Consider the following 24,206-nt stretch of genomic DNA (forward strand, 5'->3'; position numbering starts at 1 on the left):
ATGAACGTAGTGAAGACTCTAATATAAGAGTGTAACATCTTTCAGCAATTTTTTAGAAAATTTTTACGCTGATGATTGAATTTTTTCCAGTTCATTTAAATTCTTTAGTTCAAAGGAAGACAAGCTCAACTATCAAACTGCGAGGTTGTCAAGTCACAAACACATTTTCGCTTCTAGTTTTCCAAAGAGGATTTTTTTTCAGATCTCCTTCATTGGAAAACTTTTACCAATTCCTGTAATTTTTTCTCAAGTTGGCTTAGTATTATCAAAAAAAGTCAGCATTGGCAACGTTTTACCAATTGGTATATTTTTTGTCAAGTTGGCTTAACGTTATCAAAAAAGGTCAGCTTGTTATAGTTACTTCCTGTGTATGAAGATCAAAGATTTTGGCAATATCAAAACTTTAGTTTGAATTTTACAATTTAGGGCTTTCGGTGCAGTTTAATTTCAGGCGACAAGTTTTGCAACGATCTAATAACAACCAAAGTTAAATCTTATCTATCAATGTAATTTGAATACACAGAGGTATGTATACTGTTTGTTTTCGCTGTTATTATCAAAAGGCTTGAAATCTAGGAATTCGTTCAGAAAAACCCTTTGATCGGACCACGAACAAAACAAACGACACAATGAAACAATTTGAAAGAAAAGAAAACATTTATCAAGAGTCATTGCAAGTAAAAACTTTTATAAAGAACTTAATGAGTTAATAGTTTCGTTAGTTTTCAGTAAAAAACTGGAAATGATTCGCGGATTGAATTATTGTTTTTTAATGCAGCTCAATTTTTTTGCTATTGAACAGCATAAATGAAACTTTTACAAAAACAACGCGACCGACTCCTGCTTTTGAAAAAGGTTACTAAATTTTAAAACTTCCAGCTAGAGAGAATTGTTTCCAGCAAATTGAAAACAACGAGCGAGATTTTCAAAGTGGGTTAGTTTATCATCAGAAAATGACTCAATCATAATTGTTCCAGAAAAAATAGGGAGCTTTGAAGCCAACTGTTTTTTTTTCAAACTCAAAACTTGAGATTTTTTTCGCTTGTTTTCTGTTTACTTTTGTTCTATGACTGTTTTACAACTCTCTGTTGGTCACGCTCAAAAAAGTATGTCAACCAATTTTTTTAGGAAATTCATTCATTTTTCTGGTGTTCCCAAGTTTACTAACGTTTTGCAACTGTCTAATGATTATTTTATCTTCTAGATTTCAATCGGCTCATTGGTTTTTTTGATATCGAGTTTCTTTTGATTATAATGATTTGAACTGCAATTTTTCTATAAGATCCAATTAGTGCTTTTATCTCATTAGCTGATTAAATTCACATGCGGTATGTTGTTTTTTACGCAAACTCTTATATTACAATACGAGCCCATAGTTCTACACACTTTTAGTGCTCAACAAAGTGCTAAATTGAAATAAATTGATGTGGCTGAAATTTTTAATCTAATTGGCAATGCAAAATCCGGGAGAAAAACAATTTTGGCTTTCGGAACTTATATTAGTTTTTTAAAGCTCACCATCTTGTTAACTGTTTACTTGTGCTTGTAAAGTGCAACATCGTTTCTGTGTAAAAATTTGTTCGTTGTCTCATCGTTGCATTGACAAAATGTAGGTTTCGCAATTAGGCGACTTGTTATCAAAAATTGTGATGGATTTTAACCAGGTAGTGAGGAAAGTGCAACGATGGAAAAAGTATCACCTTTATAGTCAGAAACAAAACTTTTTGGGCGCTCAGTTTTTTTTCTCAGCATAATGTCGGATTATTTTTCAATCGACTAAATAGGAGTTGGAAAAAAAATATCATAGCTTTGATGTGCGCATACATTCTTTCCAGTATTTTTCGTGCAAAATATATTTTGAAAAGAAATTAACGGTTGAAAATAGCAGGTTTGATTTTTCAATTCAAAATAAGATTATCTACTTGATTTATTTTGAGAACAACCGTTGGTTTAAAAGCTTATTTCTATTTTAAGAAAAATTTATCTTTTTGGATCAAATGTGGTAGCATCGTTACTTTTGTCATAGTGATATTTCAAATAAAATTATACTCAAGTTGAGGTGTCGCTAGGTTTCCTCAATTTCAAGTTGAAATTTTTAGATTTTACAGCGCATTTGAAAATTTTCATTTCGATACACTTGTGCAGCCGCAATTGGTTAGACTATGGTGAACCTGAAGTTACCGGTCAAATGAGGGCTCACCCTCACAGACTGTTATTGCCAGGTTAGGGAGCCGATTGAACGATCTGACGCTTTCGAAGTAAAGTTCTTTCCATTATGCGCAGGTATTCAAAAAACTGATTCAAGAAGTTTAAATTTATTTAAATGGCACCTCATTACGTGGAGAATTCCTAGCGGAAAACGTTCTTGATCTAGTTTTCAAATTGAGTAAGCTCTATTTATCAATCTTTCAAGATTTCTAAAAATCGAGCCTCGAGTTGTTTTTCAAATGTAGATTTTAAAAAAAAAACAAGGTATCCGGTAATCACCACGAGCCCCACTTCTATAACAAAACGAACATCAAATCAGTATAATTCATGTAATAACGGTAATAGTCTACCTTAATCACCAGATCGATATAGTATATCAGATTTATTTCAAACAAAAACTGACAGCCTTATAAGAACCGTAACCGCTTTTTTTGTTGAAAAACGATACAAAAATCATATTAACAATCAATTCAAAATTCTTATCTGATAAAATTTCAAATTATTTGGTAAAATTCCATTAAACACCAATACTAAGCAGTTAAAACACAAGCGACGAAGAAAAGAAAATATGCATCAATTGAATCAAGCAAAATAAATCAAGTGATTGAAACAGACAGAAACACGTACCATTGCTCGCCACAAAGCTCTTTTTCAGTGGGAAAAAAAAACTTAAAATTAGATGTTGGCAATACTGATGCAGACCAAGGAACCTAGATGATAATTTAGATACAAAAGAGTAATTATAACAAAACCATAAACGACAGCAATAGTTGCAAATATCGAACGACAAATTTAGAAAAACGTGATTAGGAACAAAAAGAAGAAGTTTAATTTTGTATATACCACCCAATTCTGTTTTTAACAACCTTCAAAAACCACTGAAATTACGAAATTACAAATCAACAAATCTAGTTTTGACCTGGATAGTTCTCCTACTATCAGAAAACAAAGCATTTAAAAATCTCAACTTTAGCCCACCAAAACATGAAATTCTTTTTCAACAAGTTCAGGTTTACAATCACACTGAATCCAAACTGAAAGCAGTAATACGATTCAAAGCAACGATTCAAACACATTTCTATCAATTATTATGGGAAATGAGTATAAATAAAAGTGTTCCTTATGTTTTGTCAAAGATTAATTAAAATTATGTATTTATCGTTTTGATTTCTATAAAGAAAAAAAATACATGTAATATTTGACATTTCTTTTTAAACAATCAACATACACGGAGCAAAATTACTCAATTGATAAAAATAAAAGATTTCTATCTCCTAAAAATATCTCTCAGCGTTATTTTGGCTCGAGAACAGTAATTGAATGTTTAGTAAAAGTTATGTTGTTTTTCGGGTAGCCATTGGAAAATGTTTGAATTTCAATCTCTTTTTTAACAATCAAAAGCACGGTTAACTTTTCCCCGTATTTCGAATTGAATAGCAAATGAAAAAACTTAATCAACAATTCAGCCTTAGAAGTATAACCAGAGTGAGTACTGATATCTTTTTTGAAACAGTAACTAGAACTGAAATTTACGTCTGCTAAAAAACTGGGCTCTTCTAGAACATTCTGGAAAGTTTTGATCATTAGTCTAGAACAAAATTGAAAATCTACCCTTCAGCATTTTGCAAACCACTTGATGCAAACGCTTTTTAAAATTTGCAAAGTTCGCTTTTTTGTACTACAGTAAATAGATATTTTTCAAACTCCTTTAAAATCTGCTTCACAAAGTTTCCAGTATAATGTGATATTTAAATTTAACTAGCTTCATTTTTTCAAGAGATATTTTTCAATTTCTTAAACTATTAAGTTTGGTTTTGCACAGAAAATATACAAAATAAGTTATTTGATAATCACTTCATGAATTCGATTCAGAGATTTCATTTCAATTTCTAAATTTTTCGGTTTTTAGCAGTGTTTTAATTAGTGTAAACTGACAACAACTAACTTGACATATACTTTTAGAACAATAAGTCAAACGAAATCATTAAATGTTGTTGCCCCCAGACACCTCAATCCAAACTTCTTGTAAACGTTAGAATTAATTATAATTTAGTTTTTTGTAGTCTGCAGGAGACTAAATCTTTCAACTTTCGAATGGTTTACTTTCAATTACTATAGCTTTGCTTTTTTCAAAGAACTATCTTTCAAGACTAAACCGAAAGTCTAACGACAGCGTTATTTTTTCATTTAACTTACTTTTTCGATTTACTTTTAGTGAATACTAAATGTAACTGTATTTTATAGGAATCATTTGAAATGCGATTATATTAAATGTTTGATCAAATTCCAGGAATTAAAAACTCTAACTAAACAAACTTTTTGTTTTAGGTTGGCCCTAATGGAGTTCTTTTTCTGTCATTGTTCAAAAAACTATACAACAAAACGAAGACTTAACGATAATCTGTTAAAGGAACATAGTTTTGTTACGCAAAAAACAGCTAATTACTCCTGTGATATCTATTCATAAACTTTCAGTCGTTGCGATAACGTTTTTCGCCATCTACGAGAAAACCGTAGCGGAAAATCTCCCAAGAAGTGTACTTTCTGTGATGTAGTCTTTACAAGTGTAAAAGGCCTAAAACATCATGTTTAACAGCAACATGATTCTCGCATAAAGAAAATATACCAGGAACTGAAACTAAAATTCACAACCGAGCAGCACGCAGCTAAGAAGTTCTTTCAATCTTACAGAAAGAAAAGTCTCAATGAAACAGACTTGCTCTGTCTGCTGGAAAACTACAGAAAGGATTTTCAAAAATTCTCGCAGAAGAAAATATTGGAAAATGATTCAATTAAAATACAGTTCTCTGTTTTTGTTAATCTTCCGAAACCACTTGACGAAACGAAGGTTTCAAATCATGCAAGCAGTTATGGCAAACCTGTCATAACACAATTGGATGATAACGACTAGTATTCAATGATCGATCAGATGGTCAAAACAACTCAGTTTTTCTGCAGCAGTGGTAGTGAATTATCGTTGTGAATCACTGTCACATTCAGATAATAATATCGATCTGTTCAAACCAAATCCAGGCAGCAGTTATATCCTTACACCTGAAGTCTTCCAACACAATTATTTTCTTTTGAACATCCAAAATTGTCATCAAATGTGTTTTGTTTATGCAATTGAAGCAGCACTTAACCCCAATGAAAGCCATAAAAAAGCAAGCCAGCTTCTTATAAGGAACTTAACAGCAGTCCAAATATAAAGGGATTTGAGTTTCCTATGCCAAAAAAGATATCTCACGTTTCAAGTCTAGGAATAACTTAGGAGTTAACGTGTTTGGATTCGAAAAGAAGCAAATAAGGCCTTTATACCTTTCAAAGAAAACGTTTAAGCTTATCAATTTGCTTTTGCTTTACGACCGAATTAATTTTCAATACTGTTAAATAACCAATTTTAATGGATTTAAGGCTCGTCAATTTACAACTAGCTCAAATCGGACCAAATTTTGCAAACGATGTTTTCATGGGTTCTCATCGCAACAAGTTTTCAAAGATCATTTTATCTTGTGCGGCCAGCATGAAGCAACTGCTAACAAAAGGCCACCGGAGGGCTCGAAGATCATCCGCTTCCAGCACTGATTCAAAAAATGTATGTCCGTTTGTAAAATATACAGACACTGAAGCGCTTTGCATCTCGGTTGATAACACCAGCACAACTTTTAATGAAAGCACAAAATTGGAAGAACAGAAACCGTGTTCATTTGGTGCCTCACTAAATGACAGAAACTTAAACCAATCTGTTTATGAACCATCCTGTAGAGAAAATGTAATGGATGATTACTCTAAATACTTTTGATTAAAAGCCAGATAACTACCAGATGCTAAACAAAAACTCAAGTAGCTCATAATTTCAGATGAAGATCGGCAAAAACTACTCAAACATGCACCAGCTGCGTTATTTGCAGGAAAACACTATCAGGGAAAAACGTCGTTCATCATGATCATACTACAGGACAAATTTATGGACTGTCTCACACTGAGTGTAACTTAAAATTGGAAACTCAATCCTTCACTCCATTTCTGCTGCACAACTTGAATGAATATGACTCTCATCAGCTCAAAAAGAGTGTGAAGTTCAAAGTAAAGGAAAAGTTAACTGTTGCTCCCTGTACAGATGAAACGTACATATAATTCAGCTAACTTGTTCCAGTTGGAGAGTACACGACAAAATCGTTCTTTTACGTACTAAGTTTGAAGAAATAAGATTCCTGGATAGTTACAGTTTTCTATCATCCAGTTTGAACAGTTTGACTGAATCACTGAAGGAAAAAGATTTTCATATACTCGACCACCTTTTCAAAGAGGCGGTGAGCTTCAGTTTAATGAAAAAAAATGTTTATCCTTACTCTTACATGGATTGCTACCAGAAATTCGAACAGGAAGCATTACCTGTTTATGGACCTAAATGGTTCAATACACTGTCAGAAAAATTTGATGTAAACAAATCTGATCTAGCTGTTGCTCAAGAAGTATGGATCAAACTCGAGTGCGAAAACATAGGCGATTATCATAATGTGTATCTGAAGTCTAATTAATTGCTGCTATCTGATGTTTTTGAAAGTTTCCGAAACGGTTTCAAACAGAAATAAATGACTTGGATCCCTGCCACTATTACAGCTCCCCAATTTTTTCATGGGATGCAAGGCTGAAAACAACAGGAATAGAGTTCGATCTGTTATCGGACATTGATATGTTACTGTTTTGCAAAAATCTATTCGAGGAGGATTAAACGGTATAGGTGAAAAAAGATATATGAAAGCAAATAATCACTATCTTGATGAATACAATAAAAACAAACCAACCTTATATGGCTTTTTTCTGGATGTGGTTAACCTATAGTGGGGAACGATGACGAACAAAATGCCAGTGGGTAAGTTCAAGTGGGTTGACAAAAAGTTGACGGAATTTTTAGAGACGCCCGATGATGCAGACCAAGGCTTTTTTGGAGAAGTCATCCCCCACATCTACATGATTTACATAAAGACTTACCTCTTGCAGCTGAAAAACTGGTATCAACTGAAGAAATGCTATATGAGTTTCATCTTACTTTTCCAGATAAACAACCTTCTACAAGAAAACTGATGGAAACTCTGTGTGAGAAAAACAACTACGTTTGTCATTTTTCAATGCTGAAATTCTTGGTCAGTCAAGGCCTAGAACATTGTAGTTTGAATAGGGTCCTGCAGTTTGATCAAAAAAAAATTTTTAAAGCCTCATATAGAACTAAAGACTCAAATGAGACAGCAGCCTGGAGTATCTAATTTTTAGATTTTTTTCAATTTACCCAACAATTCTTGCTTTGGAAAGACAATGGAGAATTTCAGAAGATGACAGAGTTTGATCATGGTTGGCAAAAAAAGATGCTGCGAAATTTTATTGAAACAAATTCAACTTCAACAGGTTTACAATTTTCAAAGAAGATTTAATCGGTGTGACTTTGATAAAGAAATCGATTAAATGGAAGAAGCTTACCTATATTGGTGCTTGAATTTTAGAGGTATCAAAAAGGGAGGTGTACAAATTTCATCACTTAAAAATGATGCCTATGTACAACGACAGAGCTCGGTCTCTGTATAAAGGTACTTACTCTTTGTTTTACGAAATTCAAACCTGTGACCTTTACCATGACTTGGAGGGTCTCAAAGCAGATTTAGATCTCAGCAGTTACCCTAGAGATCACCCACTTTTCAGTGAAGCAAACAAAAAGGTACCATTGAAGCTAACTGATGAACTAAAAGGCGCAATTGCCACTGAAGCAGTCTTTCCAAAGCCAAAAGCTTATTTCATTGCTTTCATTCAGGGGGCTTCAGCTAAACCCAAATCGAGCGCAAAAAGGGTCAATCTCGAAGTAAATAAAACTTTACACCATGAAAAATTTAAATTTGTTCCGTTTGACAAGCTAAAACTGAAATCTTTAATGGTGTTTTTTACGAGCGAGAAGCATAGTGTTATAGTGAACAAAATCAATAAAGTGGCTTTATCGTGTTTTGATAATAAACGATATTACTTGGAGAAGGAATTGATTCTTTTGCTGTTGGTCATTATAAAACTGCGCCAAAGCAAAACTCTGCTACTCGCTTCAACTCTGTTTCCGAGGATCAAGAGTCTCTAACCAACTTTTTTTCTGAAAAATAGTGTAGCCTTTCTGAGACAGAAGAGGGAAAATATGTTCAAAGACTGACTGTTCATTTCAGCTTCCAGCCCCCTAAATCCACCCCTGATTTATATCATATTTTTCTCTTGCCAAGTCGAAACCACAAATTGGAGAGAAGTCCATTGCAATTAACTTATTTAAAAAGAAACTGTTTTTTTTTCCAAAGATGCACTCTAAAATTATACTATACCATTCACTCCACTAAGATGAATTTTTCATATGATTTTTTTCCGAGTTAGAAAACGAAAATTTTCTCCGCGCAACCTTTAAGATTATCTCATTTCCTGGAGATCTCGAAAAAATTCCCAACAGAGAGCTCAATCAATAAAGTGTGGTTGTTGTTTTTATGTACAACGGATGGATTTTTAATCAGTCTCCCGCCCTAGAAATAAAATGAAATAAAAACGACCTTCAAGTTTTAAATGAAAATGAATTGCCGGCAGCCGTTACACAAGGGTTAGAGCTCAGGTGCAAAAATAATGCAAAAGAATAAAATGTCACACAGGTCCATAGAAATTATAATGGAAAAGACATGAACAAATGTGCGCGCATATTACATGTACGCATATGGTCTATTGCTAGCAAATTGCTCACGTTTTCAGCTAGAGGTTACATTTAAATTGTTTTGTATAAATACACAAAATATTTCAATGTTTTACTTAGAGATTGGGCAATTTTGGCTTGCACTAAAAATTTTGATAAGGAGTGCCAGCAGAAAGCTCAATCACTGATAAGAAAAACTTGATTAAAAAAATGCACTTTTGGCTTGCGCCAACCCTTAAAATTAATTGAAGTTTTACGTCAAACACAATTTCTTTCAATTAAAGATTTTGCATGTTACTTTATTTGAAATTCGGAACAAGCGTCCAGAAAAAAAATTGACGCATCTGTTTCTTTTTTTTCATTTTTCAATTCGTTGGAGATAAAATCAAGAAACAACCACAGAAGAATTTTGCAAAAAAGCATAACATGAGTACCCAAAGACTGTGTAAATATCACACTTAATAAAACTAAAGTCGTTGATAAAATAAAACATAGAAACCAAAGAAACAAAAAACTTCATTGGTCACGAAAATATAAATATTTTTCCTATTTCTGTCGTTTGTTTTGAGTGCTGTTATATTATTATGTGAACTTAGGCTTCAAAAATTGGATTTCGATGCAAAAATCTAACTTTTCAAAATTTGAGTAACAAAATAAATTTCTAAACTTTGGCAAAACTTTCAAAAACACTGTTTTTAAAAAATTAAAAATTTTTTAATCATGCCTTGCCAAAGGTATACAAAAATAAAAAACACAAAAAAAAAAATAAACTTTTGAGCGTTTTTGAAACGGAAAATAACCATTGTTTGTCTATCCAGGAGTGCCTGTATGACAAAATGGCGATTGAAATCGATATAAATTGATTTTTGTACAGATATTATACTGTATGTAAATCGATTTACTTAAAATAAATGGGTTTTTACGCTAGAAAAAAAATCGATTTTATTGCCAAAAAAAACTGATTTGAACTGCGTTGCATGGGTTTTTACAAAATTGATTGAAAATAACTACTTTTTGTATCGAAACCTGAGCAATCTTTTGTACCCACAAAAAACCTCCGTCGGAGCTGCAGAGGACAAGAACTATTCGAGGAGAGTCTTTTTACCTCAAACTATTGTGATGAATTCTTACCTTTTGAGTTTTGAAAATATAAGGGCATGAAAAGTTTTAAAAAATTCCAAGTGTCATTCTCTTTATCAGCGATTTTTAGCAAGAACAAAAAAAAACAAATCTTGATTCGGAATCCGCATACTCTTCGCAAAGTTCACAGTTTGGCCTCGAAATGCAATTATTGTACTACCTGCTGCTTACACAATATTTTTTTTGCTCTGAGTATGAACTTTTTTGTAATGAGTTTATTATAAGCATCTAAGAAAAAGAAAAATATTTCGTAAAGCAACCGCAAATAAACTTTATGGATATACATGGGTATACTTTATGATTATGTTTTTTGCACTATGAAATTGTATGACAAGCATTTTTTCACAGAGTATAACTGGCCTTTAGAAAACTGCATTTGGTGATTTTAGCCATGCAGGCTAAGGTTAACATTTTGACACAGAATTATATACCAAAAACGTAATTTTTTCTATGGCTAGAAAGTTTTCATTATGACAGTTTCGGTGGGTGATTGAGAAAAGAGGCCTTCTTTATAAATTTATGTTAGATCAAATTAACATCCTCCTCCCCCCCCCCTCCCAAATAGACCAAGTTAAGATCCTCCACCCCAGCGCCCTCCACCCCAGCGCTTAATATAAATTAAATTTGCTAAGCGCTGCATGTAAAATGCTAGATTCTGAGATTCTGATTGGCTGAAAATTCCCAACTTAGAACCAAGTTAACATCCTCCCCCCTAAACGTGTTTAGGGGGGAGGATGTTAACTTGGTCCTTTATGTTTATCATAACATATGAAAACAAAAAAAATAGTGTTCATAAAAAAACCTTGCTGGGGATTCTTGGATTATCTGGGTGAAAAAGTCAACCTGGACTAGGTTATCGACACAAAAAGTCAAAAAAAATTGTTTTATTTGAATTTTAAACCATTTCAAAATAATTTTCGAAAAAAAATTTCAATTATCATAACCCGGCATCAATTGGAAAAAAAAAATATTTTTAATTAGCTAATTTTGAGAAAGACGCGTTATCAAAATCTAAATTTAAAACAGTAAGACAGTTAGCATGCTAAGTGAGTGTTACAATAAGTGACATGACTTTGCGATTTGCTCAGCAAAAAGACATTCCGTAGAGGGTGAACAGGTTTAAATTGATGAATGCTTCCACTTTAGGCAACTTGCTTCCACTTAGATACTGATTCAGATTGATGAACTTGGAATTACTTGAGCTGCTTAGTGATCCACATCTTTTTAAAACACTACTTAACCCTGCATTTCAATTTCGCCTTATAAAAACTTTATAGCTGTAGCAGCTTTCAAAAAAGACCAACGCAATGTTGCTTACAAGGTGGTTATTACGTTTTTTGAGAAAACTTTGTAGACAAAAGATCAATTTCGTCGGATGAAACAAAAAGTTTCTTATGTAAGGCGTTCTCGAACAGTTGAACACGCTCCATGTTTTCAAAATTTGCAAGGATACAGTTTTGTATGCAAGGTCGAACGCATCAGAGACAGAGGATTAAGCCGAAAAGTTGATGATTTTTATTTATTCGATTTGATATGATTTCTTTGATATTCGAATGATTACTTGCAAAAATTGAGTTTGAGACCAGGTCTATTGTCATTATCAGATAGTTTTGATAATTGCAACGATGGTTGAAATTTGTTTCAATCCAAATTAGCCAAACTGTTAAAGTTGTTCTATTTTTTGTTGAATTTGAGAGTGGCAGAAATGTGTTTGTCATTCGTAAATCTTTAACACCGCAGCTCAATATTTTAAATTATAAAAAAACAGTAGCAAAACGCAATTTTCGAATATTTTTGTAAAGCTTCGAAAACCTTTAGGTATCCCTAGTCGATCAAGGGAGGTTATCTTGCAAGATCTTGGTTTATCTGCTACTTGGTTGTCTTCGCGTGTAAAGCTGTTTTTGCCCAAAAAAATTGTATCTTTAAAGATCTTGCAAAAAAAAGGTTATATTTAGAGGAGGTTATCTTGCAAGATCTTGCAAGAATCTTGCAAGATCTTTTAAAGAGATGCATCCTCTTTAAAAGAATCTTGCAAGATTCTTGCAAGATCTTGCAAGATAACCTCCCTTGATCGACTAGGGATTTCATTAATTTTTAGAGAGCCTCTGTTTTCTTGAAAGATTTTTCGGAAAGAATTCGCCTAGTTAGCCATGATTTTCTTTTAAAATTAGACATGATTGTTCTTTATGTTTGGTTTCCATGATTGTTTTCTTTGAAATTTAGCCAGATTGTTCAAAAAATTTAATATTGATGGACATACTTTACTCAGTACTCCAGATAATTGCGAAAACTTAAAAGTTAGTTTACTGTAGGTTCCGTCATAGTTTTTTCGGTAGTTAGCCATGATTTTCTTTAAAATTTGAAAAATGATTGTTCTTTATGTTTGGTTGCCATGATTGTTTTCTTCGAAATTTAGCCAGATTGTTCAAAAAACTCTGAGATTGATTAACATGGTTTGCTCCGTACTCCAGATAATTGCAAAATTTTAAAATTTATTTTGCTGTCGGTTCCGTAATAGTTTTTTCCTCAGCGCAAAACTGTTTTTTTTTGTTTTTATTGACAAACATGAAAAGTTGTTAATATAACCCAGAGTAAAAAATTACTTGCTGTATGATACTCCTGAGTTTATTTGTCGATTCAAACCAAGATGCTTATTAGTTTCGTTTACAAAAACCAATTTTTCATCCCGTTTAATGCCAAGATACCGTGCTGAATCTCTGGTTTTCAATTTCCCCTTTTCAGTAAACAAAGAACCAAATGATTCTGAGTTTTTGAAATGTATGTACGTATGTATGTATGTAGGTATGTATGTATGTATGTATATATGTATGTATGTATGTATGTATGCATGTATGTATGTATGTATGTATGTATGTATGTATGTATGTATGTATGTATGTATGTATGTATCCATGTATGTATGTATGTACGTATGTACGTATGTATGTATGATGTATGTATGTATGCATGTATGTATGTATGTATGTATGTATGTATGTATGTATGTATGTATGTATGTATGTATGTATGTGTATGTATGTATGTTTGTATGTATGCAAGTATGTATGTATGTATGTATGTATGTATGTATGTATGTATGTATGCATGTATGTATGTATGTATGTATGTATGTATGTATGTATGTATATATGTATATATGTATGTATGTATGTATGTATGTATGTATGTATGTATGTATGTATGTATGTATGTATGTATGTTTATGTATGTATGCAGGATGTATGTATGTATGTAAGCTTGTATAGATCTATGTATGCAGGGGCGGATTTAGGGAGGGGGCGGGGGGACGCCCCATTCCCTCAGGGATTCGACCCCCTGCCGACGCAAAGGGTGCCCCTTTGGTACTTTTTAAGAAATCAATTTTTGCCCGACCGACCCTAAATTTTTTCTAAAGGCTCTTTTGGCACCAATTTATACTAACTTTGAGGGGGAGCGCGCGCCAAAAAAAAACGCAAATTTTTTTGTCAAAATTTTTCAAAAAGTGCCCAAAAACGGCTATTTTGACCTGTTTTTTCAAAAGTTTGCCTGCGGTGCAGAAAGTTTGGTGAAAACAGCGTCTTTTTAGTGATTTAGGAGAGCTCGGAAAATCAATTTTGTCGATCGACCAATAAAAAAAGGTCGTCAAAAATTTTTTAATATACCCCTTGAGAAAATCCTAGATCCGCCCCTGTATGTATGTATTTATTTTTTATTATGTAAGTGAAATAATAATGCATTTGTCAAAAAGAGATTTTTTTAAAAACGTTAAAAATTTTATGTTGAAAGTGTTTTGTGTGTTGTGGTTGTTAAAAAGATAAAAATGCCATTTTCAATTTCCAAAAAAATGAACCGAAAAAAAGTCTGTGACAATCTTGTATTCCGAGCCAATTTAGTTAGTTTTTATGAATCTTAATTTCAGCTGAAATCCTTCATGCCGATTCTTATCATTAATTGTCCGTTAATGAACCTGGTTAACCTGTCCTGTAGAAGTTGATGATTTGCTCAAATGCTCCTGGATGTCTATCGAAAAAAAAGAAGCGCTGGTCTGCGTCATACTCGACACAGTTCTTGAGTGGATTTTCGCATAACCAATACAGTCTTGTGTCAGGAATTGTATGCAGAGTACTTCTATAAGTTTCGTGTTTGATTCCGCCGACATTGATCACAATTCGCTCGTCGATATTCGTGTCGTGTTTTTTTTTCACTGAAGTCCCACGAGAGATGTCCGATTCGGCAACGCTCCCTATCGACATGCCGAAACACGCATTGGTTGTACGACGGGATAACATGGTAAATGTTTTAAACGAGATTCAAGCTTCACTTTGTTGAAATTTTGGGGAAAAAAAGATAAATCAATGGCGATTATTTTCAGAATTATTTATCATTTGAACTAGACGTAAGTTTTACTCTGATATCATCTATGAAGCAATAAATGCTCTATGTTTCAATTTTAGTTACTTGAAGCTGATCAGCATACAGCAAGGCTTAAGTTCTAAATGTTGCATTATAATTAAGTTGAAAAAGCAGAATGTATGAAATCCATCAGAAGCACAAGATCAATAGGGGAAAGTAACTGAATAAATAATAGGGAGAAATTGTTGTAATATTCTTCTGTTTGATGACAGATGTAAATGGTAATACCTGGCGCTATAGCACCGTTCCTTCATCACATCAAAACAATCACTTTTCATTGGCTACATGCAAACGAAGCTTAACTGCAGGGAAGGGATTCTAAATGTAGTTTCACTTTACATCATCAAACCATATTATTTCTAAAACTAAAAAAATATATATATACTTTTTGAAAAACAATTTAAACAAAAAAAATTTCTTTTTCAAAAAGATATATTCATTTTTCTTAAGGTTGCTCCAAAAGTGACTCGGTTGCGATAGTTCTGCAAAAAAAATTGGCGCTTAATTTCTCTGACTTGGCTGTTTTTGCTGAAGTTGGGTTCAATTTATCGCTCAATAAAGATACGTTATAAATATAAAAGTGCGCCTGGTTTGTGTGTGTTTCTGCTTTAGGTGACGAAAAGAGCCGCATACCTTGACCACGGATTAATCAGGCATAAATATTGTTTTTTTTTCCACCAAAGTGCCTCGAGTTATTCGATTTTTCAATGCATTATTAACGCAGATATATTCTTGCAACTTATTATTATGTTTAATTTTACTATGAAGAAATGAAGAAAATCTGCCAACCCGTGAAAGTGTTTAATTTACTTTGTAGAAATGAAGAAATTTTACACTTCTGGGGTAAAGACTGTTTTGACGTATTTCAGTTTTGACCCGATAGTTGACATGAAGAGTCATATAGCACTTTCGTCGAAACAAAACTTAAAAAGTAATGAGTGATTCAGAATTTGAGAAGTGTATAAAATTACTAGAAATAAGTAATTGACAAAATTTCTGATAAATTACTCTACAAAAAGGCAAGAATAGTTCAACATTTTTCCGCTACAAGTATGTAAATAATTTATCGGATTAAAAAAAGGTTGGGTTTTGCTAGTAAAACTGAAATGTTGCGCATTGAATCTATCTGCGAATAAAAAAAACGGCTGTCAAAAAATAAACTGAGAGGTAATTTTAAACGGATCATCAAATGAAAAGACAGTTCAAGTTAGCATGCCGGAAGGGTTTTTATTGCACCCAAACAAAAGGGCGAAAGAGAATGGTGAGATTGGAATAATACCAACGAAATAGGTACTGTTCAATTATTTGTCACAAAAATGGTAAGTAGGCCACACTTTCCCAATTCATAGCCATTTTTTATTCCCAAAACAACGATTCCTACTTATACTACCCCCAAACCCACCTAGATGTTTATTATTCGACTGATTTTCTTTGGAATTATAGCGCTTCTTTGTGACTTTGAGAGAAAATTAGCAGAAATGCTATTGGGTTTTGAAACAACCTCGAAGCGAAAACAGAGTTATACAAAAACAATATAAATTGCTGTAGTTTTCAGTTGGAACATAAGAACTCGTCACAATTTTGGGCAAGCTTCCAGTCAAATTTCTGAAACGTTTAGCGGAAAGTCATAAACATATTTAAGAGAAGTTTAGTTTCAGATATAAATAATATTTGTTAACATTAAGCTAATTCAGATCATTAGAGGGAAAATTTAACTCGTTATTGCTGAAAACGCCACAAAATATGCTTTGTATTCAATCATTAGGTTTTCATGGCTTCAATAATAAATTCGTACGCTACCTTCCGGTTAAAATGAAGGTGAAAAGAGCAGTGAACAATTAAGTATTCATATAAAAAAGAAATGGTACACTATATAATAATATTGGTACGAATGTGCAACTTGTGCATTTTCAGGGGCGTTTATTATTCATGGAATTGCGTTTTACTTGTGTTAGAGCAGACAACAACACTTCTGGTGAAGGTAAATTTTCAGCCGTTAATTGAGCCAAAAATCATCTCAAATGCAGAAACTGAAATATTGTGTATGTGTAATATGTATAATGATTTAGATTTGCAAAAAAAATTAAATTTTTATAAAAATTTAATTGTTTGCGAAACTAGATATTCTGATTTTTCCGGGAAAATTTAGGAATATGAAGACTTGTTTTAATCCAAAAATGAAATTTTTCCGGCTTAATAAGTATACTGAATTAAATTCTTTGTTCTGACCCGCGATTTTGCCAGTTTTTTTCAAACAAAAGTTCAAAGGCAATCTTTGTGCTCCATAAAATAAAAAGTATGTGTCAAAAATTTCATTTTTTCGGAATTGATGAAAACGTATAATGATATCTTTTACGTCAATTTTGACACAAGAAAACGAAGACGGATTTGAGTGGGTGAGCTAAGAGGAGAGAAGGGTCGTCATTTAAGTGATCGACTTCAATATAACTAACGCAGTAGGACTCATTTTGACAGGATAAACTCACTTAACAGAATAGTCTGCATGACAGAAAAAACCGATTGCCAAAAATTACTGAAGTACTGAAGTATTGAAAGAATTTGGCCAAGAAAAATCGAGGCATTTGTTTGGTTAGAAATTTTCAGCTATTTAGACCTTCTGACGTAAAATCAAGGAATTATTTCTGCCGTTATCAGCTGCAATTATACAAATCTGTCAAAAATGTCTATTGTAAAAATGATTTATGTTCATCGAACTTTCTTGTTTTTCTTTCCCAAAAAATAATGGGAAACGATTAGGTTTGTTGTTTCTTTTTCAAAATAACTCTAAAAATTTGAGAGCTCGAAGTCGAACTAATTGAGGATTGATGAGAATTTATGAAGAAATATGAATCACTGCAGCGTGAAACAAAACAGTGAACTCATCAATCACCATTAAAAATCCCTGAAATGGCGCAAAAAAGTGGGAAAAGTAGCTGCGAAATTAAAAGAGAACAGCTAAGATATATCACCCAGCTTTTTTGCCTCCACGGACTGAGAGTTTTTATAGCAGAGTGGATGAAAATACATAAAAAAGACATTCTGTGGAGGATGCGTCCTTAAGAGCGGTTGATTTAATTGAATTGTGGAATTCCACTTTATAGATGCTAATTCAACCCGATTGCCAATCCAAAGATTGTTGTTGGGCGCCAATACAATAAGTATAAATCGACTTCGCAAAAAAGCATAGAGAACGCAGGGGGCTCTTTGCTTGCATTAAGATTGTCATAAAAATATTGAAAACCAACCCAATCGAAAAGCATAAACATAATTGAAAAAAACCATAGAAAGATGGTTTGTACAACTAGTTTTTACAAACCATCCCAGCAACCGGCTATCCTATATTCTAACTAGGTTTGTACAATCTATGCACAACCAACTAAAAGAATTTAAAACATTATTAAAATGTGTTGAATTAAAAAGGCTGTTCATTACGAGGCCAAACTGTGTAGTTTGTGAAATGTGAGCGGATTCCACAACAAGGCCGCTGCCTTTGTTCTTCTGTTGTTCTTTCTTTTTCTTTGATCGTTTGGAAAAAATTTATACGAGTCTAAAGATTTTTTATCGAATCTAGGAACATACAGACACAAGACACAAAATTGTAAGACAATCCAGTGATCAGTTTGGCCTCGTAATGCTCTAAAACTAACACGAACAGTTAATGATCGGTCATGTGGTAAGCTGACTGGTATCTAATCAATACCAAAGGTCAAACTGAATATAATACTAAAGAAATCACAACATTCCCGGAGGAGAAAAAATTTACAATTACATAAAATTAATTCTTGATAAACCTATTTCTCCCTTGAGTGTAGGTTGAAGTTATTTAAAAACTCTACATGACTCGAAATAGATAAACCGAGCGAAATAATGAATCTACAATTAGAATTTGGTATGTACAACAAGGTACAAGATGAGACAAATTACAGAAATTACAAAACGATGTCATCTAAGTTGAGTTGACAACAAATCTAATCTACAAGAGTAACACCTAGCAGATACATGATAAATTTTACAAGTTGTTAAGAAATTATAAAAAGGAAGTTTTAAACGATGAAGTTTTTTATTTTTAGTTTGAATCAAGTTCCTCTAATGTGTTTCTCAGTTCCGTGTCAACCGTTGACAATATTTCCGTCACACCATCTGTATTTTTGTTCATGGATGGAGATTTTAGCTGAAAAGTGCGAGTAGATCCACTGGGGGAGATGAATAACGTAGTCTGTAACTGGGTAGGATGAACTCGGCCCGGTGGGAAGTAATTTGGTGAAGACCAGGTTAGTGTGGTTTCAGCTACTTAATGAGTAAAACTAGCTGGAGTTGGATCGGGAATGAGGACTTTGACCAATGAAATGAACACAGGGACTCCTTTTCTGAAACTTTTTTGACAAAAAAGCTGCGCTCTTGTAGAAAATGGGGAGGCGGCTCTTCTTCGAAACCTGGATGGTCCTGCTTGAGGTCCTATTGGCGATGGCTCTTCTCGCGGACTATCAAGTTGAATAGGATCGTCTTATGTTCCTCTAGTCCTTGAAGTGCCCGGTTGATCCGATACTCCAGAAGATACCCTGGTCCACTTGAGTGAGCCCTAATAGGATTTTCCCCCTGTAATACTTAAATCGCAGCTAGAAACTGCCGGTGTGTCCTCGCAATCAGGGACATTGTTGATTGAGACATCGTCGAAATAGTCGTCAATTAGCCCATCCCACGATTTTAAGTTTAGAGAGGAATGAATAGGATTCTGAATTGTTCTGTGGCGATCCGGGGATCACTACTATCTCCACTGGAAGCTGGTTGTTTCCTGAGGTTGGGCCGGGATTGCCAGTTTTCGAACGTCGTCTGCAAAGAAGTAGTCCCAGAAACCCTTATGAATGGAAACATGTTCTTTTTCCTGTTAAATTTGAAGATTGGTTATTTTTGTGCACCATTAGAGTTGATTTGAGCAAAATTTTAGTAGGGCTGGCAAGCAATTTTTTTTGGAAGCAAAGCCCGACTTTCGTAAAATCTGGCCGGTTTCGAGTGTGACTGTCTGGTCAGAAGAGTCAATGATGTTCTCTTTCACCATGTCAAAATATAATTCCCCATTCTTTCTGTTAGCAGTCGTTGTATAAGTTTTACCTCCAGATGGAAATTTCTTCTGGAATTTGCGGACTCTTTCTGATCTTGAACTGTGACAGTTTTCATGCGATTCGACGGAGAGTGTCATCCGACTTCGTCAGAGGTTCTTCGTTTGCGTGCAGGTATCCATCCTCTGCTCCATCGTGTAAATCCTAGTTTTTGGCCTGTTGGTCTTCCCTTTATCTAAACTTCTGTTTATCTAAACGATTATCAAAGTAAATAAAATTTTCTTATCCGACATTGGAAGTTTGGTTGAAGTGTTTGTCGAATGAGCTGCATTCCAATGAGCGTTGGTTAGTGATTCTCCGGATTGAAATAATTTTCTCAATTGAAAAATTTAAAGATGGTTTTGGTATTTCGAACAATGACATGGCCATTAATTTATGTTTTACTGTACTTACAAGTCTTTCTAAAACATTATGAAGTGTAGTATAACTTTATCGGAAAGTGTGATAAATTTGAATTGAATATTGAATTGTCAAGGAGTAAACAATTAGAATAATACTTTTCCGCTCTCTCTGAAGTAAGAATTATTGCAAAATTTTATCGACTGAGCAAAATACGTGATAAAAGCAGCATTAATTCTGAGATTAAATGACGCTCATAAACTTGATTTGGAATCTTGACTAATGATATTGCTTCAAAGTTCCGCTCCCGACGGGATATTTTGATTAACAATTGAACATACAGTGACCGACAGTCTATCAACAAAATTTATATACACTCATAGTATTAAAAAGAGTCCTTTCAATAAAATTTTACGAGTTTTGTCCAATTAAGCAACGATTAAATTTTTGTCGTAGCGTGAGGGAGGTAAGGGTTTGTCCGAAAAAAGTTTATATAAAAGATCCGAAAGACTCATATCTTTTCCTGATAAAAGTCTACTTACCCAACGAGTTTGTCTACTATGAATATTTTTACTGCTGTGTATCACTGAAAGGACCAACAAATGTGCCTTTTGTTGTTGACAATCTAAAGTTCCGAGCAACAAAGGTAATTTTTACAGTTTTCAGAGGCCCACATTTCACCTAAAAAGTCTAGTTCGCTGATGGAATGTTTCACTTCGTGGCCGTTTAAAAAGCTTGAGGCGAATGCAATGGTTTCATACTCACCCTTGAAAATGTTCGAGGGTCAAACCTAATCCGTTGTTTGAGGCATCGGATTTCAATGTTTATTTACTTTTAAAATTAAAGTGATTGTTTTCCGTAATATTTACAATTTCTGATTTCAGTGTTTTCAAAGTGATTGAAGGGCTGTTATTCAATGGTAGACCGATTGTTTTTTTAAAGCGCGGTCGTAATATTGAACTCGTAAGGGATCGTAAGGGGGTCGTAAGGGGTCGTTGAAGGATTTCGAAAAAAAATTGTACATAGTGACTTATTAAAACGAAAACCGATCGAATTTCAGAAATGTTTTTTGGACTTTTAATTGTATCAGCTTTACTGACCAATGGTCATACCACAGCATCTAAAAATTTGAAGCGCAGTCATTCTGTTTCTTTTTGGAAGAAAGCACTTTCTTCCCATATCAACGCCATGTGGTTTTTCTCTAGGTCTGTCGATTTTCTATTTACAATTGATCTGTGTTCGTCGAGAGACCGCTAGAAACTATCAATACGCTGTCTATTATACAAGTAGACAAGTATTGAACGGTATTCCCTTTAACAGTGAAATGATGACTCTTTGAAAATCGTTGGCCGTGTCTCCCATTCCATAAAAACTGGTTAAAAATTGATACCTGCCCGTCGTTTCTCCGCCAACAATTATAAATTTACACTGCTTGCCAGTTTTTTTCTTTGCATGATTTGAGTTGACTTTACGTTTTTTTTCAGGTCTAAATTACTGAACCAAACCTGCCCAACGAGTTTTTCAAACATTATCTATCATTTTGGGATTTTTGGCATCTGATAATTTTTGGTCAAAACTCTTCTTTAAAGTTTTGAACGGAGACTGAAAATGAGTTAGATCTCAATCGTTTGGTATTTTTCGATTCTACTAAATAGCTCAACAAATTTCTGGAAAAATTAATCTGTTAAAAAGCGGAGTTATTCATCTTACTCTCCTTTGGTGGCTTTCTCTACATATCGGCTGTGGGCATTTCTTCTGTTTTTCTTTTATCCCTAAAATTTAACAAGTTCTTGTTTCCCGAATGTTTTTTCCTGATGTTTTTTTTCTTAAGAAGTTGATTCTGTCAACTGTAAATCCTCAAAATAGGATTTTTTTTGGTTCTCCACTGAGCAAATTTTTGAAGTTGGGGTAACTCAAACTGGGTTATCGCTGATTGGTCTCAACGAATTTACAGAAAGGTTCATATTTACAATGATCTCCCAACCTAATTTTATGTTCATCAGTTTCTTGATTTCAAGTCCGTTTTCATCATAGATGGTTCTTACACTTAACACTCGACACGTTTCTTGATTTTCCTTCTCCGGCAGAACGTATGTACAATCATTGATATTGACATTATCCTATAATTTTTTTACAGTGGTTGTTTAATTCATGATTTACAGAGTGTTGCAAAGTGTCCTCTATAGTAACAATTTGATCTCCTCTGCTGAACAAAATTTCAATGACCGTTGGTAAATGCGTTCCTGCATTTCATGCATGAATTACTTTTTTCGATATATGGTTCCTTGGTTTCTTCTTGATATGGTTTCTTACAATAAATTTGTCCCTCATGTCAAGTTTGCCAATTTGCGGTGGTTGAAAAACCTCTTTTCAACGATGCTGGTCTGACATAGAGCTTCTGATGGACGAATGTTTGCTGAAACTAGTTTCCGTTGGGTTTCTCTAATTTTCAAAATATAAGGAAAGACGCTCTTAATCCGTTCCGCTTCGTCGGTCTCCCTGATGTTAAAAGTACTGGCTAAATCTTCTATCGCGCGCCGAAACTGTTCGAGTGACTCTCAGTCTTTTTGTGTGACTTTTGAGCGTTTATATCTCTCGAAGTTTCATTTGAAGTTTTGTTAAAAGCGAAGTCCAAAGGCTCCCAAAATTCGCTAGAAGAAATAATTTAAGTTTTCACGCGAGGGTTTTTCTGTGGAAGCACTTTTTCTCTTTGTTGCTGCGAGCTAAGAACAAAATAGAGCGGAATTTTTGTCGGCTCCGGCTCTTTTCAATCCGTTACGTTCTCTTTGTGGATTCGCTTTTCTTCAACGGGTTCGTATACTTTCATAGCGTTCTTTTGTTATTTGTCTCCCGATAGCTCTTTTGGTGTTCTGTTTTTTTTTTGTTTTAGCTCGCTCCAAGATGAGAATGTGAGTTTCTCTTTTGCGATTATCGCCAATTGATATCGGTCGCTCTATTGGGTACAGGAATGTGGCGGCTCCATAGTGTGATTTTGTCAGAAAAAAGAGAAGTTTTGATTCGTTTGACTACGCTATAATAAATATTTAAGATATTCTAAATTGGTTTGTACAATCTATGTACATTTGATTAAAACGATAAAAACAACTAATAAATTGTGTTGAATTAAAATGTCAGTTCTAAAACTAACACAAACATTGAAGAATCGACCGATGGTCAATTCATGCGGTAAGCTGACTAGTATTTAATCAATACCAAAGGTAATAGTGGAAATAGTACTAAGCAATTTACAACGACCGGGACATCAGGTTACTGTGCAAGTAGCACGGAATGTTCCGACCGTAGTCTATCAAAGTGGATCGAATGATTGTCGTTTTTTGGCGTGGTGAGATAAAAGGAGCTGGAAAAAAACTGGAGATAAGTTATATTTAACAGTCAGTGTAAAAAAAGCAAATTGAAAAACAATGGTTGTCAAAAAAACTTGAAAACTGAGGAAAAAATAAAAAATAATTTTGAATTTAAAAATTTAAGAAATTAGATTCCAAAAAGCAGCTAAAATACTCATAATAAACTAAGGGTAACCCAGTAAATTTGAATTTTTACGTTAAATTAAGCTTTTCTAAGCTGTTATTTATTTAAAAAGGGACTGCTCGTTCGCTTTATTTGTCCGAAAAAGGACGAAAAACCAAAAAGTTCAAACCAGTTTTTTTCAACTTTTTATGATTTTATAGAAGGATCCAAATCACGACTGTAAGGGCCTTAATATGATAAATTACTCAACCTAGACCGATCATTAATTGTGGTTTTTGATTTTGTGTAAGAACAGAACAAAAAAATCTAGAACAGACCCGAACACAAAGTTGCTCCCAGTTTCAATGGTCGAAACAACTACCATATCAAAATTTAATGAGTATATTGAGTTAAAATTGCGTCAAACCACAAAATTGTTCGTCAAATCCCGTAATGATGAAACTGAGTAAAGGAAAGTGACAAACTCAGTCGCGTAGCTGGGATGGAGGTGGTGCTTTCAGTTCAGGGATTCAACCCTAGCTCACCAACAGGGTCCGGACATCCTCTTTTGGTTGATCAGTTCTATAGCTGTTCTGAAGTCGCATATGGCGCACACATGCTCGTTTTGAAAAAGCGCGCTCCCAAAAATGCGATTTTTTGGTTTGGTCAAAACTTTCAAAAAAGTGCCTAAAATGTCTTTTTGGCATTTTTTTTTAAATTGCCAGCAGCGCAGAATATTTGCTCAACATAGAGTTTTTTTAAAGATTTTAAAGAACTCCGAAAAATAATTTGGTCAAAGTAAATAGAAAGGTCGACAA

General features: G+C 33.8%; 2 protein-coding genes across 3 annotated transcripts in view; one reads left to right on the forward strand and one right to left on the reverse strand.

Moving 5' to 3' along the window:
• The window catches only part of LOC134839126 (potassium voltage-gated channel subfamily C member 2-like), a 55,828-nt gene extending 39,913 nt beyond the window's left edge, over nucleotides 1-15,915 (reverse strand). The window contains exons 1-2 of the mRNA XM_063854570.1: nucleotides 14,980-15,915; nucleotides 14,028-14,712 (exon numbers count right to left, since the gene is read on the reverse strand). Of these exons, the coding sequence (XP_063710640.1) occupies nucleotides 14,028-14,340 (313 nt within the window). The 5' untranslated portion in view covers nucleotides 14,341-14,712; nucleotides 14,980-15,915. The remainder of the gene's footprint in view (nucleotides 1-14,027; nucleotides 14,713-14,979) is intronic.
• LOC134840258 (TLC domain-containing protein 4-B-like) overlaps nucleotides 1-24,206 on the forward strand; it is a 520,491-nt gene that overhangs the window by 393,344 nt on the left and 102,941 nt on the right. The gene's annotated exons all lie outside the window — the stretch shown is intronic.

The sequence above is a fragment of the Symsagittifera roscoffensis genome, chromosome 2 (assembly GCF_963678635.1).
Source record: "Symsagittifera roscoffensis chromosome 2, txSymRosc1.1, whole genome shotgun sequence".
Lineage (NCBI taxonomy): Eukaryota > Metazoa > Xenacoelomorpha > Acoela > Convolutidae > Symsagittifera > Symsagittifera roscoffensis.